The 26,565-nt window shown below is 31.5% G+C and overlaps 4 protein-coding genes across 7 annotated transcripts in view; 3 read left to right on the forward strand and 1 right to left on the reverse strand.

Annotated features, from left to right (window-relative positions):
- LOC124540295 (transcription factor AP-2-epsilon) overlaps positions 1–12,194 on the forward strand; it is an 82,422-nt gene extending 70,228 nt beyond the window's left edge. For all 3 annotated transcript variants that reach the window (XM_047117771.1, XM_047117772.1, XM_047117770.1), the window contains 5 exons: positions 1,131–1,320; positions 8,068–8,186; positions 8,942–9,084; positions 9,646–9,813; positions 10,047–12,194. In XM_047117771.1, coding sequence (XP_046973727.1) covers positions 1,131–1,320; positions 8,068–8,186; positions 8,942–9,084; positions 9,646–9,813; positions 10,047–10,154 — 728 coding nt within the window. In that variant the 3' untranslated portion in view covers positions 10,155–12,194. The remainder of the gene's footprint in view (positions 1–1,130; positions 1,321–8,067; positions 8,187–8,941; positions 9,085–9,645; positions 9,814–10,046) is intronic.
- A 1,081-nt stretch (positions 12,195–13,275) lies between these two features.
- On the forward strand, positions 13,276–16,319 carry LOC124540064. Its single transcript, XM_047117471.1, has 2 exons — positions 13,276–15,497; positions 16,144–16,319. Exons 1-2 carry the CDS (start codon positions 13,365–13,367, stop codon positions 16,252–16,254), a joined length of 2,244 nt encoding a protein of 747 aa, XP_046973427.1. The 5' UTR covers positions 13,276–13,364; the 3' UTR covers positions 16,255–16,319.
- A 574-nt stretch (positions 16,320–16,893) lies between these two features.
- LOC124540065 (60S ribosomal protein L7) lies at positions 16,894–20,643 on the reverse strand. Of its 2 annotated transcripts, none has more exons than XM_047117473.1 (7): positions 20,551–20,643; positions 19,791–19,938; positions 18,998–19,117; positions 18,226–18,315; positions 17,612–17,755; positions 17,342–17,491; positions 16,894–17,060 (listed from the first exon to the last, which is right to left on the reverse strand). In XM_047117473.1, exons 2-7 carry the CDS (start codon positions 19,932–19,934, stop codon positions 16,920–16,922), a joined length of 789 nt encoding a protein of 262 aa, XP_046973429.1. In that variant the 5' UTR covers positions 19,935–19,938; positions 20,551–20,643; the 3' UTR covers positions 16,894–16,919. The 2 variants fall into 2 exon arrangements, with proteins under 2 accessions (XP_046973429.1, XP_046973428.1); XM_047117472.1 differs by lacking the exon at positions 20,551–20,643 and adding an exon at positions 20,420–20,440.
- Positions 20,644–20,920: 277 nt separating this feature from the next.
- Positions 20,921–26,477, forward strand: LOC124540234 (zinc finger MYND domain-containing protein 10). Its single transcript, XM_047117699.1, has 10 exons — positions 20,921–21,103; positions 21,291–21,399; positions 21,530–21,643; positions 22,384–22,523; positions 22,895–23,062; positions 23,451–23,605; positions 24,024–24,175; positions 25,014–25,175; positions 25,291–25,529; positions 26,383–26,477. The coding sequence occupies exons 1-10, from the start codon at positions 21,000–21,002 to the stop codon at positions 26,450–26,452; spliced, it is 1,413 nt and encodes a 470-aa protein (XP_046973655.1). The 5' UTR covers positions 20,921–20,999; the 3' UTR covers positions 26,453–26,477.
- Positions 26,478–26,565: the final 88 nt, after the last annotated feature.

Below are 26,565 nucleotides of genomic sequence, written 5' to 3' on the forward strand. Positions count from 1 at the left end.
TCATATTGCAAACTTTCACGTACAATGAATCGAGTAAAGAGGTTTTATATGTTCAGAATTATGTAAATAAATTTGATTATCTAAGTAGTTTTAAATTAAAAATTGACATGTTTTACTTTTGAAAAGTTTATTTTACCTCGGTAAGTATAATACACAGATAAAACGTTGGATAAAATCTTATTAGCTTAAGAACTAAGAAAATGCGCTTTACAATTTCTTAAACAATTATATCTACGTAAAGAGCTGGGACATTTAATAAGTAACAATTTTTAATTTACAACTTTTTTTAAGAAGAATTTTTCATACTCGCTGTTTTGACATTGACAGTTTACGAGTGTAATTTTAGACAGTTTTTTTTATTTTAATTTGGCAACGGAAGTTAATCAAACGTACAATATAATAATAATCTGATCTGATAGCTGATAAAAAGTCTACTCTTATAATCAAATACCAAAATGTAATTTAAGGTGTTTAGCTTTTATTATTGCTTAGTCTCTGAGTAAAGTTGTAATCCTTTAAAGACACACAGCTGCTAAAGCTCCCTTTCTCTGGAGAAGCTTCAGAGCTTATTCCACAATGCCTCAAGATGGTCCAATGCAGATGAAAATACTAATCTTTATCAAACAAAATTCCTTGCGATATTCCTTCAAAGTGCAATAAAAACTCGGATTGGAATTTACAACCATTGCAAACTCCAAATATTTATAAATATATAGTACATCTAGTAGATATGCATCATATGCATATAGATTCATTCATTCATTCATTCATTCGAATATAGATGCACTAACATTACTTGATAATTTTTATTCATAACATCGACAAGTACAATCCATTTACGGTTTTAAATATTTTATTCTCTCTATTCAAATGTTTATTGGATTGTATTCATTAAAATGTAATACAGCACAGAAATAATTCTACTACTTCTCTACTTAGTCAAGAAAGATACACAGCCATACTGTTTGTATGAAGAACTATTCACACAAACATAAACAATATTGTACACACACACTAATACACTTTCGTATAACGTAATAATACAAACATATCACATGTAACTTAATGGTTTAAATCTTTACAATAACTGACGGACGGAATAAAATTTTAATGCATATTTATTGTTGCAGCAATGAAAGGTCGAGATGGTCTTGGTGGTACAGGCACTTGCGCGCCAAACGACGTCTTCTGCTCGGTACCAGGTCGACTGTCACTGCTGTCTTCCACCAGCAAATACAAGGTCACTGTAGCGGAAGTTCAGAGGAGGTTGTCGCCGCCAGAGTGCTTGAACGCGTCTCTACTGGGGGGCGTGTTAAGGAGGTATGTTTGTGATATATTTCAGTTAATTTTAGTCTATAACGCAATTGTTTAAAAGTAGCCTTATAGAGTCACATGATCGATCCTGATAAAGTTCAATTAATTTTAGTCTATAGCGCAGTAGTATAGTGATTAAACATATCCTAGATATCTCAAAAGTCACCTGATCTTGATCTCTTGGGCTATTCTAGTGACTACTAAGACACACACAAGCTTTAGGCCTAAATAAGCAATATTAGTAATCTATACAAATACTATAAATGTGAAAGTAACTCTGTCTGTCTGTTGCTCTTTCACTACCAAACCAATGAACCGAATTTGACGAAATTTGGTATGGAGCAGACTTGAAGTCCAAGAAAGGACATTGGTTACTTTACAAACACGTGACAACCAAACCCCTAAAATGTAAATGAAGACGCGGGTGACAACTATTTCCTTATAATGGATCATTGCTACTAAAATTCTTTAAAAAAAAAAATCTTATGTTCTATAGGATCCATTCATGTACACAAACATTGTTTCTAAGTATTCCCTTATGCCTTCAAATTGGATTTCAATAATATAGGTTCATGATAAGAAAGAGAAAAAAGATATATATTAGGTTGGGGAAAAAGTCTTTTCGCATATAGTATGTATGAACTTGTAAGAAAATCTCTTTGGCTATACCATTTGTATCTGGCTGGTTTTGGTATCATTAAAAAGTTTTAATTTTAAAGAAGGCACTTCCCAATTCAAATTAGGAATTTGTGTGATTTTCATTTGTTTTTGTTGTTGTTAAAATGAGTGAATCTAAAGAAGAAATTCGATACATTTTAAAATTTTACTATAAAAAAGGTAAAAATGCAACTCAAGCCGCGAAAAAAATTTGTGATGTTTATGGACCTAATGCAGTAACTGTGAGAGTAGCGCAAGTTTGGTTTAAGCGTTTTCAAGCCGGAAATTTTGATATCAAAGATGCATCTCGCTCTGGTCGCCCTGTTACGGACAAAATTGATGCCATTTTTGAAAAAGTGGAGCAAGATCGGCATATTAGTAGTTACGATGTAGCTGAAGAACTGGCAATTGACCACAAAACGGTTTTGACTCATTTGAATAAAGCTGGGTACACAAAAAAGCTCGATATATGGGTGCCTCATGAACTCACTGAAAGAAACCTAATGAACCGTGTACTCATTTGTGATTCTTTATTACGACGTAATGAAACCGAACCATTTTTGAAGAAGCTGATAACTGGTGATGAAAAGTGGATCACATACGACAAGAACGTGCGAAAAAGATCGTGGTCAAAGGCCGGTCAAGCTTCACAGACTGTGGCAAAACCCGGATTAACTCGCAACAAGGTAATGCTGTATGTATGGTGGGATTAGAAGGGCATCATTCATTATGAGCTGTTACCGCCCGGCAGGACCATCGATTCAGAACTGTATTGCGAACAATTGATGAGATTGAAGCAAGAAATTGAGAGAAAGCGGCCAGAATTGATCAACAGAAGGGGTGTGGTTTTTCACCATGACAACGCTAGACCTCACACATCTTTAACCACTCAACAAAAATTACGAGAGTTTGGCTGGGAGGTATTAATGCAACCGCCGGATAGTCCTGACCTTGCACCTTCAGATTTTCATCTGTTTCGGTCTCTGCAGAATTCCTTAGGCAGTGTCAGGTTAACATCACGAGAGGACTGCCAAAACCACTTGTCGCAGTTTTTCGATCAGAAGCCCCAAAATTTTTACAGCAATGGGATCATGTCACTACCAACAAGATGGCAAAAAGTTATGGAACAAAATGGCACCTACATACTTTAGTCAAATGTAAATAAACTATAAAATAAACTTTTTGAATTTTCATATAAAATACGAAGAAACTTTTTCCCCAACATATTATATTACCAAAATAGTTTTTGAACATAAAAATAATTCAATTTAAATTGAACAAAGTCAATAAAACGCAATAAGTTTAACATTAACTTTCAAATCAAATCACTATTAGGCAGCCCTAGTTATTCATAACTGTTATTGCTTATAATATCTCTGGCGGTAACCACAAACTATACCGGGTTTTATAAAATCAACGATTACTTACATATTAAGCATTTTTTATCTGTGGCAAGGCGTTGAACAGTAAAAGTTATAGCGGTCTGTGGTCTGTTAGTAAAAAATATAATGTATTTGTATTTAATATTATAATAATCGTAACTTTATATTATTGTATCTTTTTAATAATGATATCTTAGTTTGGCGCCAAAACTTACATTGTTCGGTTTTGGTTTGTCAAATGTCATAGCATAACGAAATTATCTTGGCAGTACGAGGCCATTCACAGAAATATTTATTTTATAATGTTCGAAAAAAAAAAGAAAAATGACAAAATATTACACTTGTGAAAATTTAACTAAAAAGTTTTTATATAATCGGTTTATTAAATATTTTAAATGTGTCATGAGTGAAAAGTATAAACAGATTAAAAATATATTTGACATTCAATTTAAAAAGAAATGTGAATATTACAAAATACGAACACGAGTCATTCATTCTTTCATGTATGACATTAGTTTTGATTGTGATATCGTAACTTTCATATCTGACTAATGAATCGAGTCTTATTGATGGATCGTTATACAGTAACGCAAGATATATTAATTTTCAATCAGTTAATATTTGATTCGGGTAATTGAACACGAATCGATCGCATTCGGAATGTATATTAAGTTTTTTTTTTAAATGTATACCTATGCTTATTTAAAAACGAAGATTCAATGGAATTTTTACAGAAACAGATAACAAAAACTATTAACATTCTATTTAATTACAAATAAAGCCATAAGGCGCCTGCTATGTATTTCATATTAAAACCTTTTTGGAAACTCCTACTTTTGTTTTGTTTTTAAAGACAAAAAAAGCTTATCCTAGTTAAGTAAAATGTATTTATAATAAGATACTAATGGTTAGTGGTACATCCGCCCAAATTGTCACTGTAAAATTATTAAGCTACCTTACAACACCAATGAACCAACAAAGATGTTGTTTATTACAATATATAAAAAATAAAGTAAATTTTATCGCTTTATTATTTATATATTATATTGAATATTGTAAAAATAATGTCGAATATTGTAAATCTGGAAATTCATTTCGTTGGAACGCACTAATCTATCACAGTATTTGAAAAAATTGTTTTCGCATATGATCTATTTTTGACGCGCTCTCACATTTGAGAGTATATTTAAATATATAAATAATCTACGGATAAACTTACAAACATATCATACATACTATAATGACACAATTACACGAACACAAACTAGAATAATAGAGCGTCAAGATTGTGCATAGCACAGACTTCGGACTCGCTTGGTTGATCTGTGGTCCAGCCTAATCTAAGTCTGTAAAACAGGTAATTAGTTACCTAATGATTTCTTTTTAAACTGGCGCAGTTATCAGTAAAACGTATAGTAAAGCCACAATCTCTAAATGTCCAATTGCTGGGCCAAATCTTTAAAGCAGAAGGTTTGTACTAAAGCTACAATACGATATTTTACCGTTAATAAATTTAATGCTTAAGGTCCGATGTTAAATACACATCGATATCCGATATCGTATGATACATAATAAGTACCCTTACGATAGCATACGGTACTATTCGATACTCGAATAGTAATTATCATAACGAAATCAAAGACATGTAGATGATTGATAAACTCATCTATCGGACAGTCTATTCGATACGCACTCGATATTTCTTGCCCATTAGTTTCCAATCTGTCGATTCATCCGATTTAGTTTTCCATTGATTCCAAATTCGAAATCATTGTTTGACTCGTTAGCTGCGCGTGATTCTCGTTTCTTTTGTCCATGGTTAAGCGAACGTGTGAAAATATTGTTGAATAAAACTGAACGGAGAGTTTCGATAAGGTTTCGTGGGATTATTTGCGAATGTAAAATGAAAATCATTGGTTTTGAGAAGATTTCTTATTGATGCGTTTCTATTATAAGATACCTAATATTTAGGTAATCTTTGTCTATGGCATACTATGGATCTGTTAAATCCTATATAAATACGAATTCTTTTGGAATACTTCAAACTAAATATCATCTCAATTTGACTTTTTTTTAATGACATTTTTACGGCAAATTTAGTATGGATGTAAATTCTTAACATTAACACAGTCGCAATAAAGCTACTAATTTAAACTAAACACGTACATTTCATTACGTACATAAATATTTATTTTATTTCATATAAAATATACACGAAATAATAAAATATTATTTCATATAATCGAACCTTGCTCAAACATCAAATTTCATTCCCAGTATCGAAGAATTTATCCGCATTCCGTTAAAAGGGGAATTCAAAACCAGACGTTGGTTTATCAAATTGAGCCTATTATGTTGTATAATCCCGCCCACCATTAATAGGGAACAGTTGAAAATTTTTTAATGACCATTCTTCGACGTCACTAGTCTTTATTTATTAAATAATTACTACAATTTACAAAAAAGGTGATATTTTATTTTAATTATTTTATCTATTTAATTTTTTTAAAGGGTAACACCACCAGTCGTAAAATATCACTAACTAAAGATTTCATGCAGTCAGTTCTAATTTAAAACACATTGAAACATTTACCTTCGCTTTCGTGTTTCATTACGATTTAAAAAAAACACTTTACTTGACACAATGAAAGCCTTTAAACATATATTCGAATTGAATTATACTTAATTACGATTTAAAGTTGACGATTGGTATAAGGATATGAACCAAACACAATATGTATTTTTTCACTAAGCCCGTAATCAGGATAGGATTCAATTTAAATGCGATTGTTATTGTGAATATACTTGGCAATTAACCTACATATACGGCTTTAGGCGTGCACACTTAACTTTAATCAAAATCATGCAATAATCTGGTATTATCAAACAAATACAATTAAATTGTAAGAGTTTTTTTAAAGATTCTCATTTATTTAAACCTTTGAAAACATTTTTATAGGCGTGAGCATGTTTTCTCAATATTTTCAACTATTATAACTTTTCTCGTTCGGGTCATTAGTTCAATGAAATTCAATTTTCATTTTCAGTTCTATGACATTCATTCGTTCAATCTATATATTAATAGAATTTTTTCTTATAAAAACTCGCTCGATTTCTTATCTATCTCAACCACTAGCTAAATCACCAAAAGCTAAGTTGCATAAAAACTATTAACTAAAAATATATAACAATCAAAATCAAACAACATTAATTTACGTCTACTAAATAAATTGAGTAATTCAAACGTTTACATATAATACTCTCTTATGACAGTGATATGCAAAAATAGTTACATTAAACTAACTGTTCTATTAACCCGATAAAACCGGTTAATTAAAAAAAAAACTATCAACTTTTTTCGATCAATCAACCTAACAAGCCAGCGCATTCGGCTTACAATTCAAATTCTGAACTCCATCGTTTATAAAAACAATTTCATTAACGACCTTTTATTTTTTGAAGGTTAATACTTAATACTGGTAGCGCGTTACGAACGCTAAGAAATAACAATTTTATTGATGCGGATTATATATTTATGCCGTAGTAATTTGAGCTTTAAAATCGTCGAAACAAAATTGTGTATTCCAATTTTAAAAGCATTAACGAAATTTTAAGTAACTTTCTATGCGTCAATCACGAACTACTCGTTTGACGGTAATCGATAGTTATCTGTAGCTCGATCTAGCGGCTGGTAGCTGAACTTCAAACACGCGACCTGTCAATATTTGACATTTACTTTTTTCTGCCTTTCGCTTGACGTTGATTTCAAACGATTCAATAAAACAACACTAAAAAGAAAATAATTGTATAAGATTTCATTATTCAAGTACAGTTTTATCGTGTATTTTTAAATCAACCATTATGATAAATGTGGTTTCTACGCTCATTAAGCGTTAACCGGTTGTCCAAATATTAAAGCGGTACTCAATTCATTTACCGCTTTTAATTGACAGATCTGTACATATTTTGTTATGGCAACAATACTATATTATTTTTCGACTGACCGCTCAAAACCAATTGAATAATAGATGCAAATTAATTTTATTATTATGACAACCTTCGGTTGACGTTATTGTATCTTTTTAATAGAATAATGCGTCATTTTTATATTTAACTAGCTGTGCCCGCGACCTTGTACGCCTTTGAATTTAACAAAAATTATATATATTGTAGCCTAAGTTACTCCTTATTACATAAGTTATCTGCCAGAGAAATTCCTGTCAAAATCGGTCCAGCCGTTCCAGAGATTAGCCGAAAAAAAAAGACATACAGACAAACAAAAATTATAAAAAATATTGTTTTGGTATACTTACTGTGTATACATATATATGCATTGAGTAAAAAAGGGCAATTTCAATATTACATCTATTGGTGCTTTCGAGCTTTTCGAGACAAAATACTAAACACTGCTTTGCTAACCCCATATTGCTTTGAATTGTTCTAGTTAACTTTCATCTCTAAACCATGAACTAAACAGACTGAAGACCGTGACCGTCTATTCTATAAAATCAAATCAAAACTCAGTTAACGATCGTTGATCTTCAAAGCATTAAATGCGTCAAAATAATAGAGTAAAAAAATTTTACAAGATCTTAGGTAGAATGGTATACGTCAATTCTTATATTTAAATTTATATAAATCCATATTTTTACTATAAACTATTACTTTGTGTATGCTTTTTTTAAGTAATAATATATATATTTTTTTGTTTTAGAGCAAAGAGCAAAAATGGCGGTCGATTACTCCGTGAGAAGTTAGAAAAAATCGGTCTCAACCTGCCAGCGGGGAGACGGAAAGCTGCTAACGTCACATTACTAACCTCTTTAGTGGAAGGTGAGACTTGGACACAGATTATGGAAAATTCTTACTCTTTTCACACACACATTTCATTCGCTAATACTTCTGAAGTCTAATCTGCTTATTTTCAAACCGTAGTTTTTATATAATGTAAGTGGTTTTAATATTTTTAATTGAATTCCCAATTTAATTTACATATTTGAAATAATTATGTAAATTTATTTAAAGTTTAGGATTCATTGACTATTTGATACCAGGTACATTGGTTGTATGATTTTGCACAAGCCCATAGGGTTGATGCCACCTATTCAAAAGACATTCTTCCTAACAGCAACACTTAGTATTGTTGTATTCGGGCACAAGATCATAAAATCATAGCTCCAAAAGTTGGTTGCGCATTAGCGACAACACCAGTATGTATGGGCTGTGTTGACCAATTATTTTCAAGTGGTCTATTTTGGGCTTGTGGTGACCAATTACCAAGTGGTCTATTTACCAGTCCGCCCACATATTATGAATAAATAATGATTTAATAAAATATGATATAAATAATATTATAGTAATTTAACTTCTTGATTTTGTTTTAAGCTTTGTAATTAGACGATTTGATTTTACTCGTAGATTGTATTTTTGTCTCTTTCTGTTGTCTTTTTTACACGCATACTCTAACATTTGTTATTTTTAAGTGGAAACTTTATTGGTTTATGATTTAGTAATAATTGCTTAATTCTATGTAATAACACACTGTATGTTTCCCAAATATAAATAAAATAAAAATATATTGTTAACAGCGGAGGCAGTGCATTTGGCGCGCGATTTCGGCTACGTGTGCGAAACGGAATTCCCCGCGCGCGCTCTCGCCGAGTACCTCGCGCGGCAGTACGCCGAACATGACGCGAGGCGCCGCAGGGACTTGCTTCAGGCCACCAAGCAGGTGAGAGACCATCTTACATCCACTTTAATATACAAGATAATTTAAAAAAAAAAACAGTGGCTAACTCTATGATACAATATTTTCCAATCACAGGACGGATGAGAGTAAGAGTCGAGATGGCCCAGTGGCCAGTGGTTAGAACGCGTTCATCTTAACCGATGATTGCGGGTTCAAACCCAGGCAAGCACCGCTGATTCGTGTGCTTAATTTGTCTTTATAATTCATCTCGTGCTCAGCGGTGAAGGAAAACATCGTGAGGAAACCTGCATGTGACAAATTTCCTAGAAATTCTGCCACATGTGTATTCCACCAACCCGCATTGGAACAGCGTGGTGGAATATGTTCCAAACCTTCTCCTCAAAGGGAGAGGAGGCCTTTGACCCAGCAGTGGGAATTTACAGGCTGTTGTTGTTGTTGTTGTTACAGGACGGATAAAGAAAATAAAAAAAACGTTTGCATAAAATTAACAAGATATTTTTTGTATCAAACGCTTCTCCCCATTGTAAACAAATGGAATCGGGGATGGAAACTAGTTGTCAAACAAATTCCCTATATTTCCAGGTGGTGAAAGAGGTGATGGACCTTTTGAACCAGGACCGGTCTCCGCTGTGTAACACACGGCCGCCTCACCTGCTGGAGCCCGCTATTCAGCGACACCTAACGCATTTCTCGCTCATCTCACACGGGTTCGGTGGACCAGCCATTGTCGCTGCCCTCACCGCTATACAGGTACATAGCTCTAATTATTCATGTATTTAATTTTTTTTAAATGACAGTAATTCTATTAATAGTTCCTATATATCTAATAAAATACTTATTTTTATGATTATAGAATGCTTTATATTTCTTCTAGTATATTTTTCTATAACGGCACAATACGCATTCTGTCTTGGAACTAAACGTTAAAAAACGAAAAATTAAAAATTAAACGTGGATACTAATCAAATACATATTTGTTTCAGAATTTCCTAAACGAATCTCTAAAACATTTAGACAAGTTATACCCTCAAAGTGGAATGGTGTCATCGACGATGGACAAAACAAAAATGGATCCGGATATCAAAAAGTAACACACGCACTACCTCGGAGTCCCGAATACGTGGAAAACGTTACGAAAAATACTAAACGTAAACTTGTAAATTTTTCGTAATGGTAACATTTGATATATTAGACTAGGTTCTTCACAATGTCGGTTTCTAATTCTATTATAAAAAAAGTCATTGGCATTTTATAAAATCGACGTACAATTTTAAATGTCTGTTTTTATTTGTATTGATCTTTCGTTTTAATTAAATTAAATTATAATATAAAATATACAATGCCAATACAGTATCAGAATCACAAAGCATTACAAAGTCATGTTTCATCTGTGCGTTATGTCACATTTATTTTATTGCCAGAAGAAAGAAATCTGTAAATTAATTAATGCAGAGGAAAACAATTAAAAAAAAAAAACAATAAAATCCTTCATAATAACCAAAAGTACACATGGTAATACCATTATTATTCAACGATTATTTGCATAATACATTAAAAATTTTTTTTTATTGTTATAAAAGTTCCTCTTGCAATTTTGTTTGTTTTTTAAAAAAAGAAATTAATTTTAATTTAAAAAAATAAATTCATTTTAATTTAAAAAAAGAACAATCAATATTGGTTCAAAACTACCAAACAAAGAAATCGTTAATTTTATGATGAACCGAACCGCATTCAAATAAAGTGCAATTATGAAATACTCAAGTTTGTGAGAATTTTGTAAATATAGGATTATATATAGATAAATTAAGCATTTACTTGCCGCGTGTGATGTAGTTCATTTTCTATTTAAAGACCAATAGTAACAGAGGATGCACATTGTAAATTATTATCGGCCAGTAATTTAGTCACCATCATTAGAGTGGCTCAACAAAGTAATTAGTCGATAGCATCGATAACTTCGTTAATATCGATTAGTTACACCAATAACCTTGCTAATTAGTAGTCTAATTTCTTCTCTATCTTAGTTATAAATCAAATTATGAATTGGTTTCTTGCTGCTGGTATTATGAAACCTGTACCATTTTTGCCTTCTCTAGTTCGTTGATCATGAAATTTATTAAACACCTTCCTGTAACCCAGCCTCAAATGTATCACCACGAAGAGTAAATTAATGGCCGATGATAAATCGTCAAATAAAATTGCCGGTTTTTAATTCTGAAATAGTATTTTTATTAATAAAAAGTACACCGAAAAATATCAGTGATCCACCGCAATAAAATCACATATCAAATGAAATTTGTATATAGTTAATGTAGAATTTGAATTTCACGCTCAGTCTTAAATTAATTTTAACATGAAACCTCTTTAGTTAATATTTTTATATTAGTAATAGTGTTGCTAGTGATTCATTGTGAAAGTGTGCCAATTAGATTTTAAAGTTGGATTAACCGTATACCGACGGTTAAGTATTTAAATATCTTTTTAATTAATTATTATAAATTTACATTTAAACGATTAAAATGTTTTAAATTATAATCTTTTACAGATATATCGCACAATATCTATATTATACAGGGTTTATTTTGTTTTAGAACCACATTGTTTTGGCTACAATTTTAAAACGTTGTAAACGACAATCCTATTTATATTTGTTGTATTTAAACAAGAGTCTTTTTCTAATTGTACGCACGTAGGTCAAAATGGCAAGTAATTTCAGTCCCAGGTAATTTAGTAAATTGATCAAAATTGACCACAAGAATGCTTCGAATATTTTTAAAGAAAATATAAATAACTTCGTCCAATGACCTACGTGCATTTACAAATTCGACCTGTATTAAAATAACAAATGCTATTAATGAAGAGAACCTTTTAAAATGAATTCTACCATACAATGAGATTTGACTTTATATTTTTTTATATATTGTCGATTACATATTCTTAATAGCATCCTTGATGAGCAAAGATCCAAAAAAAATAAAGATAATAACGTAGTATCAAAATCCATAAGTAACATGAAAAAAGAAGAATAATTATTTAAATATGCCTTTTTAAATTAATGAAAAGTGTGCCAAGTAAAACAAATGAAATTAAAATAAAATGAGACTTTGCTTTTTACTTTCGTTATTTCAGATATCCCTTTTTATTATTATTTGATATACTTTTTTTGTAAATATGTATGTTACTGAAGATTATTAAAATAAAATATTTAAAAATTTAATTTGTTCTTAATTTATTCAAAATCTTACTTGACCTTTAATGTAATATATAAAATATATTAACTCTTTATCTGCCAACACCGTAATGTTAATGAACGCAATAATAAAGAAAATGTCATGGAAACATTCAACTTGTTGAATATACAAAAACATGACGAGATTTTGAATCAGATTGTAAATTGTGCCCACTGATGGCTGTATGGCTATAAAAAATGTTCGTTGTATGAAGGCAGCTAAACCTTGAACCAAAAGCAAGCCTTATTATTCGGTATAGTGTACCTATGCTTTTGCTACAACTGTCAATGTCGGCTCTTCTCGCATCGTACAAATTAATATACACTTCGAAATGAAATTCTAATTTTGATGGTAGAATTACAATATATTTACGTTACGAATATAACAGTTACTAAAAACTAGAAAATAGAAAATCAACATTATCTACACCTCATGACCTCATTGACATGGATAAGAGAATAATTTAATAGCGATAATAATACATAGATACTTCAATGTACTTCCGTTACTGTGGAAAAAGTACAACAACAGCCTGTAAATTCCCACTGCTGCTAAAGGCCTCCTCTCCCTTTGTGGAGAAGGTTTGGAACATATTCCACCACGCTGAACCAATGCGGGTTGGTAGAATATACATGTGGCATAATTTCTATGAAATTTGTAACACGCAGGTTTCCTCACCATGTTTTCCTTCACCGCTGAGCACGAGATAAATTATAAAGACAAATTAAGTATATGAATCAGTGGTGCTTGCCTGAGTTTGAACCCGCAATTATCGGTTAAGATGCACGAGTTTTAAACACTGGGCCATCTCGACTCCTAAAAAAAAGTACATCGATAATAAATTAATAATAAACAACTAATACGATTTTTTAAATATGTTCTAACGTAATTAATTTAAATCCTAACTGGCAACACTGATGCAGTCAGCATAATCCTAGCAAGTACTAGAAAGTAGCAAATGACATTTTATTAGATTTGGAAGATGACATTGACATCAAGTAATATAAATGCAAAAGGCGCGAAAAAATGGATTTCAAGATAAATTAAATAAAAACTTTTATTACAATAAAAATGGATTCCGTGAAAGTCATTAAATTTCATCATCAGTTATTAGACAACTTAAACATAGTGTATAACGTGTCCAGCCGGTCAATAGTGTTTTGGAATAAATATCAAATATTTTTATTCGATGAGCTGAAATATGAAAGCTTGGATAAGGTTTGCCAGTGGATACATTTTACTGAATTCCGAACAGCGCAAGTAATTTTATCGGTTAACTATCTGATTTGCTTAGACTACAATGGTTTTATTTACGTATCTCCACTAAAATTTAAACAGTCAGCTCAAAAGAGAATTAAGAGTAGTTTTCAACTGCGAGTTCAGGGAATTCTATGTATTGAATATAACGAAAATAACAATGTTACATTCAGTATACAAAAGGAAGCAACAAAATTGTACTTTTGTATCCATAAAATAAGTTCTGAGTTTCCTTTGGAGAAGAAAATTCAGATATCCAATGAAAACATACAATGTGCGAGTAATTTTATTCGTGGAAAGATGATTTTTACCTCTCGCTTATTAAGTGAAATAGATTTTATTCACATCAAAGATTTATTCCAGCTAAAAGATGTACAATGGACGAGTCAACTGTTAGTGATTGTAAGCTTTGATAATTTAACATTGTATGCTTTTTTAATTTGTATGAAATCGACTCAAGAAATTGTATCTCCTATTAAGTTACATACTTATCCATCTCAGATCAATAATATAAGTTTTATTTACGAAAACCACTTGAGTATTATTATAAGTTTAGCTTCTGGTACATTGATAAAGCAACCTCTTACTAGTGAATATAAAAAAGGTTCTAATATCATACATTTAAATACTGCTATAAACAAATGTCTAGCTCTTAATAGCACTATGATATATACTGATGGGATTACTATGTGGAAGTCTGAAAACACATATTCTGAAAGTAGTATAACATTTAGAGAATTTGTCGTAAGACATGTTAAAGATTTCATTAAGGTTGCTGATCAGATTGTCTGTGTAACATATTCAAAATTGATTTATTTAATGCCACTCGAAGAGGAAGCATGCTATTTAAAACAACCCGCTACAGATGGGGGCTATTGTCCAGTGGATGATCTCTTAAATAACTGTGATTATTTGGACAAAATTATGGAAGAAATAAAAAAAAATGATCAAATAATCAAAAATATCAAGAAAGAAGAAAATTATCTTATGACATTAGCTTTGTCCAATAGAAAAGACATAATGGATGAAGTAATTAATTATAAAGTTACAATATTAGATAATTATGAAGATATATTGAATGAAGAAATTCCGTTAACAATGACGAATAATCTTGGTGAATATTTTCATACGAATACACTGTATTTCCTCATAAGAATCACTACAAGTTTTCACTTGCAACAAAAATTTTGTGACATCCTGTCTAACCTTTTCGGTAATTTAAAGATACATATAACATTGTCATCTGAGAATAAAGTTTTGAAAACGACCAGTATAACAGTACAGGAACAGTTGAAAATGATGAATATTGTGATACCATTAAATACACAAATGTTGAATTTAACAAAAATTACTTTACACATTCAGTTGGTTACCCACATACCGGGCGCTCTAAATGAAAAAGACTCTCTGTGGACGAACTTACATTCTGATAAAATTGTTTTAAATCCAGAAAACTTTATCAAAACTAATACTTTGAGACGTAACATACAATTTATTAAAGAACCAAAAAAGTCCATCATAGATTTAATTTACGAAACAGCTTACAAACACTATGGGAAATTGTTTAAAATTAACCGAGTCTCAAACTCAAGAACGGCATTTAAATGGTCATTTTATGTCAAATTACCGAATAGCTATCAGGATGCATTGAAAAATAGAAATTTCATTTTTGAAAAATTTCATATTAGCAAAGCAAAATATTTATTAAATGAATTATCATCAGAAGAATTCCTGAAATCACGGAGTAATCTTTGCTTCATAATAGACAATGAAAGAGTGGAACTAGAAATTTTAAATGATGGTCTCTTTGATCCCTTGCTAAAGGTGACCTCTCAAAATGCACTAGTTGCTTTGGGGATCAGAAACTTTTTATCTATTCTCGCTCACAACAATTTCGAGAATAACGACCACGTATTTATTAGCAATACAGTATATGACTCTATTGAGGTAATTATTTATTTATAAAAAACTTTAAATATAATACAGAATACTCCCTTTATTATATAAATTCTTTAAATAGTAATCTATGTAATTCTTGGAATATTAAAATACCTTCCTTAAGCTCGAAAATTTCAGATATACTTACTCCGATGTTTCGTAAGTATGCAGCGGGTGCGAAATCCACGGCTAGCATTGTTATTTGTATGGAGTTGGAGTAGAGTGTTAAAAAATAAAATAACTAAAAGTTCAATTTTTAACAAAATTATTAATTAAACGCGTCTGTCAGCTGCCGTCAGCGTTGAATTACCAGTTAAAGAATCGTACTAGTTGCATTCCAAGAGTTTTAAATTCAGATTGATAATTAGCAGTAGTATTAATATTATACCTTTTAAAAATGAGACTTATTTTCATCAACGGATTAATTTTCATGAAAATATCACTCATCGGCTTTGAATCGTAATTTAATTAACTATATTAAGTGAAACTACCATCGGTTCGAAACGTACCGAAAAAAATCGGCTAGAAACTCTGTAGTTACTCGTTTTTTTGAATCTCGAAGGCCGAATTGTAGTGCATTATTATCATATTTTTATAAAATTGCATATGTATATGGTGCGTGGAATTTAAGTCTAATAAGATATTTCTATTTCAGAATATGGAAAGGAAACTTAAGATGTGTTTGTTGAAAAATACTACAAACGAAGAATTCATCAATATTTTTGATCAATACCAAAGGAATATCATTGGTGCTTTAGTTTTATAAGATATTTTTATAAATCTAGTCATATTCTACTGCTGTATGTGAATTATAAATATTTTGCTCTCTAAGTGATCTTATTTTTTTACACCAACATTCTGCTTTTAAATGACTTCCTGTCTTTTCTAGTGGCTACTATTATTTAGTAGCCACTAGAAAAGACAGGAAGTCTATATATATTTAATATAGGAATTAACCGATTACTGTTGAAAATTACCTCAAGTTGATATTTTTTTTGATGTTTATTAGAGCTGAGAAGAGCTTTATTTTGCCATAAGTATTAAGTACATCATACATAGTGTATCATGTACAATTACATTGAAAGCCAAAATTATAATTTTACTTATAAGTTATGAAATTCGACTTTTAGTTGTAGTAAAATTTGAGTTTTGCAAAAACGACAAAAGGTAATCATTACAGATACCTTCAATACTATTTTGACGTAATTGTTGTTTCATTTCAGCATTTAGAAAAATTACATGATGATAAACTTTGATTTGATTGATTAACAGTTAACGTAACCCCCTTCCAAATTTTTTTCAGTCCCTCTCAACTTCATTGAGTCCAGTGATGATGATTTACTTGAAAGAAACCATTTCAGGATTGGATAGGATACTGAATGATGTTAAATAAAAGAGGTAAGAATAATTTTAAAATTATAATCTATTTATTTAGACCATTCTCCTGAGGAGCTCGTTGATCTTGTCCTCACGGTTACCGAAGTCACCGCCATCAACGTAGTGGATGGTCTTCTTACGCCAGCCTCCGGTCGGGTTGTTCAGCTTGAATGGCCATAGGAAATTGCTTGCATACTGAAACAATAAATTTGTACATGGCTTGCAAATGGCACAATTTGGAACATGTTCAATTTTCTAATTATGTTAAATACTAAATTAATAAGATGTTTTTTTGGAAATACAATCTAAGTGTATTTTTAGAAGCAATGAAACAATAATTATATATATTTGCTTACATCTTAATGATGCATTAACACAAATAAGTCAGGCAGTCAAAATATCTATCAAGACTACTGCAGATTTTTTAATTTCAGTATGTACTTGTTATTTACGAGATGTAAAAAAAAATGACATACCTTGAACTTATCACCGACAGTGAAGATTTCGTGGATGAGGTCCTCCACACAGATGATGTTGCTCTTGCTAAGTTTGTCTTCAATGACCTTGTTGGAAGTGATTGGTACACGTTGTCCCTTCACTTTAGCGAAACCACGCTTGTAGATCAGCTGCAAATAAAAATTAATGGATTAAACTTGTAGTATGTAACTTGAGTAGTTCAATTATATTACATATGTAGAAATAATATATGTTTTTTAAATTATTTCAAGATATGTTACAAACTTTACCTCACGAACACTCTTCAGGTTGGGGTATCCCCAAGTGATGTAGGGCTCAGCAATACGCATCATGTTGACTGTTGCCTTGTTCAGCTTGATGAAGACACCATTGTTAATTTGACGCAATCTGAACAGCTTGAGGACTTTGCGTACCTAAAATATGAATTATTTATTATTGGACAAGAAAAATAGAGATAAAATACAATATGCAATGTTAAGACTCAGAATCCTATTATATTATCTAAAAAAGGATTATCACTACATTTCTAAACTTTTCTTCTTCTTTAGCTTATATTAACAAATCATTTGCTTGTTATTAATATGATTGTTTTTGTTTACATAGACTGTCTGATCGTGATAGGTACTGATCGGCAAGCAAAAGGTGTCATCGCACCTAGAATATACACTAAGAAAAACTATTAGATTGACCATCCCTCCAGATGAGGGACTGACTGATTTGTATCCCTAACGACTGCAGTTACACTGATAAAACAACCTTCGAAGAAGAATACAACAATACTTAGTATTGACAGCCATACAATTATCCAAACATGAAAGTATACAAGACATCACATAGTTCTATATAAATCTAACAAAAATAAATATTAAATTATATAACATACCTTAGGTGAGACTTGGTTGATACCACGGATACGAATGACGAAAGCAAGCTTGGCTTCACCGGGAACATAGTAGTTGCCTCGGTTGCGGGCCTGAAAAGATTATAAAAATATATTTATTTCTACCCACTATTACGAAAATATATTAGTCCAAAGTTCAGTCAAAATTACCATTATTTATCAAATTATATTTAATAAAATTAGTGTTTTTTTTAATGTAAAACCACCTTATTAGTTATTTACCTATAAAGAAAATGTGACTTGTTGTTTTTGAAGGAAATGTTTTTTTATCTAACCACTGTAATAAACAGCATTGTCTTTGACTGTTTGTCAAATACATTGAAAATTAAAAACATTGGACTATGACGATAGCTCATTTTGTGTAAAAAAATCAATATAGTTTTAAAAGGTGTTGAGTTTTTAATGTAAATGTATTTAAAAATCTTTTAATTTTTTAAAAGATAAGACAAGAAAAAAAACTCCATATGAAATTATAATGGATATTATAATATTTGTGTATACTTAAGAATATTAATTCAACACTAGGTTATCGAATAGAAATTTCATGTTAGCAACATGGCTGACTATTTGCCTATTTGTTAAGCCACATAATTTTTTGGTACATATTTTTTTCCTTTTGGTGTACAATTAAGTTTTTTTACTAGTATTTCTTAGATAACAAATATCAAAACATCTCTAATAAGAGCATACAAATATCAAAATACAAATGTGCATCTACAAATCAATGAAACATATAAACTTCTTGTTATTTTACCTGTCTGGCCAGCCTGATCTCATCACGCTCCTTGATGCGGTATTCCTTAACATACTGTTCAGCCCTCTTGAAGATTTCTTTCCTCTTCTTGTGGGCAGCGGAACGCCTTTTGATCGTAACCTAATTAAAAAAAAACTTCTTAATATTTTCATATTTAAATATTAAAGAGGAAATACAGATTAAAATAAATCAGTTAATTGATTTAACAGCATCTTAATCAGATGAACTATGCCTTTCAATTTATTATCATCATGGAAATAAATCATTACAAATTTAAAAAATTATGGTAACTTAAACACAATAAGAATTTTATTTGATAAACACAATTTCATGATATTTAATTGATCTATACACCTATTATAAAAAAAATCGCATACATTGAATACATAACACCTATTATAAAAAAAATCGCATACATTGAATACATATGTAACTGACAAATTCCTGTATCTATAGTAATACTAATGGGAAAGTGTCTGTCTGTAAATTTAGTATGAATTAAGCTGATCTCCAAGGAATGGCTTATACCTTTCTATCAACCCCAAAAACGCGAGGGTAGCCGCAGGTGACTAAAATTTTAAATCAATGTTAGAGAAACAATAAGTCTACTAGATTTATCCCAATTGTTTATTACGACAATATTAACCCTTTCCCTGTCCTCTGTATCACACATGAATCATGCTTGTTTTGTGTGCTATTTGGCTCTGAGAATCACTTAATAAAAAGCTGCATCAGCCGAACTTACAACTAAAATAAACTTAAATGTTTATAAAACCTAGATCTTCATAGTTACCTGAATACGGCGAGTTCTGAGAGCCTCCCTGCGTTTGCGGTGCTTGAGAACTGACTCAGGGACTGCGGGAAGCTTCTTGCTGTCCTCCTTGCCCTTAACAACTTTCTTCTCGGCCGGAGCCTTTTTGTCTGTTGTCGCCACCATTGTGCTGTGATATGAACATCAAAACACATGAAACAATGAACTTACGAAAGCAATAATATTGTCAATAGATTAAAATTGTCTATATTGTTAATTTTAACTATATAAATATGTGTATAGTATTAATATTTTTTTATACTAAATGCGATTGCCGATGAGGTTAGGAAAAATGTTGTTTTCCGAAAACATGTTTCGAAGACAAAACAATAGCCATATGTGAAAATCTGAACTTTTAAATTTTTAGATTGATATTTCAATTGCAAACTGTAATCCAGCAACTGTAATATTTATTTACACATTATTTGGTCAAAGCATGCATCAGTTATAGGTTAGAAAATTGTCAATAGTGTTATTTGAAATACATTTTATTACGTGAATAAGGTGGATATACAATAATCTTAGTTCTATTTAGTTAAAATAAAAGCTAAAAGGGTTAAACTAAAGATTTATTAAAAATAAGTTAGTGATCACTGGCATCGGATATTAACCACTCCTTGGTGTATCACTTTTCACAAAACCCTTCAAGTTTTTTGATATATTGTCACTGTAACTTTATTCCTTAATAATAAATGACCTGATTTACACTAAATTATCAATAAATAATTAAAAATTTAGCAACCTGCGAGGCAAAACTCCACGCGGCACGTGTGTCAAATTATAGAAAGAAAGACAGAAACCATAGACTTCCGGTAATCGCCATATTTATTAATTTTTTATATGGCAACAAAATCATAAATATAAATTAAACATATAATAAATAAATAGAAATTATTCCAACTTATAAGAAAATATGAACGATACAACAATAATAGAAGTAATTATGTTAATTAATATGAATACGAAAATGTTCAAAGAAGAAACTATTATGATAGAATAAAAAAAAACAAATCCTATAACTTGCCGGTTTCTATAACAACAAAAACAATTTGATCGAAGTTGTACCTACGCTAATCTATTAGTATCCATAATAACAAGACTAATCTATTAGTATCGGTTATAGGCATTTGAATGAAATAAATATTTGTTTGTTCTTATATTCGATAGCAAAACTTGATAATAACCTAAACGATGGTAGAAAAGGACTCTCAACTTAGTGCTTTAGATATTGGAGAACTCGATATGTACGTCCAAAGTATGGAACCTTGGTGTATAGATGCCATTGGAAACCAAGCGTAAGATTTTATATTACAAATTATGCAAATACAACAAATATGTAGTCTTATATTAATTCAGAATATTTTTTACAAGGAATATGCACAACATTGCCATTGTAATATTGATCAATAAAAGTATTCAGAGTGCTTAAAAATAAAAAATAATATGTAAAAATACCGTTAGTAAAAATAACTTTTATTTTAGATGGCTTGACTGGCATATTCGGTTGCAAAAACTCAACCAACAAGCAGTTCTAGAGGCCTCTTCTATGCAAGAAGAAATAACAAAAGAAACACTTATCTCTTACGGAAAGGTACAAATAAAATAATTCAATAATATAACTATAATTTCTAAAAATAACACATTTATTTAAGTTATGAAAAGCTTTACATGAAAATTATGATTAAGATTTCATCAAATTAATTATGAAAGTATTTTTTCAGCTTCCGGTTTTGGTTCAGGAAGCAATTTGCATTCAAGTGTGGCGTTTGAAAATCTACCCGCAAATTATGAAATTGGAACCCGCTCCTACAAATACCTTTGGTGTATACATGGTGGTAAGTTCTGATATTCCATAGTCAAAACTGTAATTAAATTATGCTCTTGGTTATTAACGTAAAAATTAAATTCCGGCTATCAATAAATATAATATTTAGGTTAACTTTCACTTAAGATTTTTACAAAGGTAATGAAAAAGCTGTGTCGTACACATACTTAACGAATTTTGTTTATACGATATGCGTTTAGTACCTATATACATATAATAATATTGGTGTGTTTGTAATATTTTTAACCTCTTTTTACTAGATGGTTATATATATATATATATATATCCACGGTACATGTACCAAAATAACATTATTAAATTTTTATTTCTCTGTTTCGGTTAATCTTTGGAACGACTGGACCGATTTTGATGAGACTTTCACTAGCAGAAAGTTGATATAATAAGGAGTAACTAAAGCTAGGAATATGTTCTAAACCCTCTCCTTAATGGAAGAGGAAGCCTTAGCCCATCAGTGGGAAATTTACAGGCTGTTATTTACATTAGGCTACGACATTATTTTTTTGTAAAATTTCTACACGCACGCAGTCGGAGTCGCGGGAACAACTAGTTATGTATAAATTAGCGTCTAAGCTATGACAGCGTACTACAAAAATATAGTAAGAAGAATTATTTTTTGTAAAGTTTACATTATCTATACAATTTGAAAGCTGAACAAGGTTAATTCACGGCAAAATTATCGGTAATAGAATAAAAATATTATGTATTCATTTGTTTTTTCAAATGTTCCAGTTATACCACGAGGCAGTGGCTGTAGGTCTGCTAGAAACTGTACTCTTTCATGAAGACGGCGCTCAGTGCGTCAGTGAAGTTGCTATTGACTTACTCCACTACGCCGTCGACCAGCTGACAGCTCTTGTAGCTCTAATAAAGTAAGGCATTTCTGGTTCTGGTCGTTTGAGTTGCAACGAATATTGGGCTGTTCAGTATTTGCCGTTTTTCTTTCTATTTCGTTAACTGTCAAATGTACTAAATAGGTGCTAATATAAATGCACAAAAAATGACTAAAATGATACTACCCAACAAATCTTTTTCAAGCATGAAGTTGGAACTAATCTTGACATCCGCCAATTTTTGTGGTACCTATTTGGATTTCTGGAGATTTTGTTCCAACCTAATGGATATATACCCATTTTATTTTGGGATGGGATCTTCAGCTTCCTAGGTTCTAAGTAACAAGACTATTATTATTATATATACATAGAATATGTTTGACGTAAACTTAATTAGTTTTCTATAATAGTGCAGTATTTCATTTAAAAAGCGAATTATTATTAACTGTTTTCAGTAATGGATATTTAAAACCCTTATCCGCTAAGGAGTTAGACAGTGAGACAGCGGTCGAGGAGCTTGAACGGCAGAAAAGGGACTTACAGTTCGACATCAGCATGAGATGCATCTCAATTGTTCGGTAAATACAACATCAGCGGCAGTTTCTAATTCTCATTTCAACAAACAACAACAACAACAGCCTGTAAATTCCCACTACTGGGCTAAAGGCCTCCTCTCCCTTTGAGGAGAAGGTTTGGAACACATTCCACCACGCTGTTCCAATGTGGGTTGGTGGAATACACATGTGGCAGAACTCCTAAGAAATTTGTCACATGCAGTTTTCCTCACGATGTTTTCCTTCACCGCCGAGCACGAGATGAATTATAAAGACAAATTAAGCACATGAATCAGCGGTGCTTGCCTGGGTTTGTACCCGCAATCATCGGTTAGGATGCACGCGTTCTAACCACTGGGCCATCTCGACGAAATCTCATTTCGATTTTCTATAATTCAAGTCATTTTTTCAGGTATTTGGCAGAGCACATGGAGGTAGCGGGTATCGGCGCATCAATATCTACCAACTTGTATAAGACCTATGACGTTCCTTCTATTCTTTGCCATCTCATACAGCTGCAACCCTGGCGGAAAGCTAATGACAATGGAGATATCCAAATATTTAATTGTATGTTATATGTTTCTTTTTATTAAAACTATACGGTAGTTAAGTGTCCCTTATAGAGGCCTTCATCATATTAAGAAGACGTCTGGACTTACTGACACCAAACTACAGTGGGTTGGTTGCATATGCACCACTTTCTGGTAACAATTCATCTATGTATATATGATCTTGATTTCAAATGAATGTAAAAATAAGTATAATCATAATCACAAATGAAGGAATTACACATAATCATAGATTAATAATTAAGGGTATTTGCTTTTTGATCGCACAGTTTTTACTATGTGATAAACGTATTCTTTCTGATTGAGATTACTCGGTTTTTTCTTTAATAAAGCTCAAAGAAATATCGCTTTCTTAAAGTTTTAACAAAGTTAATGAGTCTCGTCTGTTTGTATATGTAGTTAATGCTTTTGTCCAGTTGGTCGCTGGTCCAAGCCGTCGGCCGAGGACCTCTCTCAAATGCATCGCAGCGAAGCTCAACTTTGGCTTTGTCTTCGCCAATTACTTCTAGAGCCGAGATTGCCTCATCACTACACTATCGACGAGTGTCGTCGATCTACCTTTTGTTCGGTAATTTTAAATAACTTACCATTTCTTGTATTATAGTAGGCAATAGGCTATTTGACAATGCGAAAAATAAATCGTGAATTATTGTAATCAGTGTATATTATGAGTTTAAAAATGGTTATTTACTAACTAAACTTGAAAATAATACTTAATTTATTCAAAAATCAATAAATAAAAAGCATTTTTTCAAACGTTTGTCACGTGACACAAAACGTTCCTGACTGGCCGGGCTTATGATGAAGTCACTTTCTTGTAAACTTTGCTTTTCTACTATATGTACCACAGATTAAAATACAGCAAAGTGACGTCACCGATCCCTTTGCAGCGCCATATTGTCCAAGTAGCGTTTTCGCGCGCTATTTAAATATAGAATTTTTAATATGATATTTTTCGACAAATATGTACTAGAAATAAAAAACACAACTTTTACTGGGTTCCTTAACCTCTACTAAATAATATAAAATGGATTTTAAAAACAGTCAAATAGCTTATTGAAGACGGAACAATAATCTAATAAATCAGAATCGATTCTGGCCTTCATTTTTATAGTTGTCCCGTGGTTCGCTGAGCTTATTAGGTTCAAAAACGATATATTGACGACCTTCGTGGTCGAGTAATGTGTACACCGGTTTTCAACCGGGTTCGATTCCTGGCCGATTCGATTTAGAAAAAGTTCATCAGTTTTCTACGTTGTCTTGGGTCTGGATATTTGTGGTCGCTACTTATGATTTTTCATAAAACAAGTGCTTTAGCTACTTACATTGGGATCAGATATATAGATAGATATGTTAAGACAATATACTCTTCAAATCGAATAATCTTTTTATCCTGATAATGTTAGCTTCAAGCAAAAATTACGGATGCAATGTTAGATCAAGTACCACCATTGGGCGATTTGAAAATGTTCCTGTGCCGGTTGGCTGTGGGTGATTACTCCAGCTTACATAATCGTACAAATGGCGTCAAGAACCCGGGATGTACGCTTATTGAAGTCGTACCACAGGTTAGTGTAGTCTTACACAATAAATAGCAAAAACTCGATATTTGTACAACAATATGTTTTAAATAATACTACGTTATTTAATATTCGAATAGTATACTTATGGTTCTTTCTCCAGATAAAAAAATCATATTTAAAAGAAGTCCACAAGCGCACCAAGTCGCTGGCTAAAGCACAACTCGAGCATTTCAAAATGGACGGTTCCGAATCTTCTAGAAATATGGCGAAAAAACTTCTAGAATCTTACACCAGTGATGCTGCACTTGCGATGGATAGCGGTGGGGCAAAGTGCGCTAAGTGTGGTGATAAAGCAAGTAAAAAATGTTCAAGATGCAAAACTGAGTGGTACTGTGGCAGGTGAGATATAGTTGCACAATATTTGTTTCGGAAATAAATATAAGTCTGCAATACATTAGAAAGTGTTGAAGTAAAGATTATGATGTCTTCCCGATTTTGGCTTGGGAGAACATTTTCAATAGAGATTATCCAGTTGCGCCAGTGGCGGATTTACCAATAGGCTAAGTAGGCTGGAGCCTAGGGCGGCAAATTTTGCCCTTTTTTTTATCCTACAGAAGTAATTATAATTATATGTAATGTACAATACGTCCGTAATCCGTATACTCGTCGTAACTATAATAACGGGAAAAAGCCGATGTAATGAGGACGATTAAACACAGATCATAAAGTAGCAATTTCAGAATAAATGTAATTTATATGACTGGGAACTGAACTAACGTATCGAATTTCAAAAAATCAGTAGGGCGGCAAAAATTGAATAGCCTACTAGCGGCGAACTTTTAAGTCCACCTCTAAGTTGCGCATTGTATATGTTTTTGTTGAGAACGCAACTTAGCAGTGAATACATTTCGTAATTGTCTATGGAACCAACTTAATAGCTGTTATATACGTCCTCTCCAAGACACGAGAGTAAAACTGTAAACAGAAACACTCAACTACCTAACTCCGGCCTATATGACTAAATGCAGTATTTTCCGACGGAAAAACGAATTATTATATATTCAATGGCATATTATACCCTACCCTTCATTACCTACCCTTTTACAGTTATATTATTGTTTAATAAATCTAGGAGTAAAATAAATTCCACTTGAATTAAAATGTATTCTTTCCTTATCATTAATTTAAACTACGATGGCAAATAGTTTTTGTTTCGTACATGTTTATAAAATATATTTTTTTGTTATTACAGAGAATGTCAAGTACAACAGTGGCCGAAGCATAAGGAAATTTGTGACCAGTTTTCAAGTCTATGCATGTGAAATATCAAATTAAATTAATTTATTAATTAACTCTCAATTACTTATTGACTAAGCTTTTTGTATTTATAGTAATAATTCGGTCCCTTGAATATGACTTTTATAAAACCAGAGTA

The sequence above is a fragment of the Vanessa cardui genome, chromosome 24 (genome assembly GCF_905220365.1).
Source record: "Vanessa cardui chromosome 24, ilVanCard2.1, whole genome shotgun sequence".
Classification (NCBI taxonomy): Eukaryota; Metazoa; Arthropoda; class Insecta; order Lepidoptera; family Nymphalidae; genus Vanessa; species Vanessa cardui.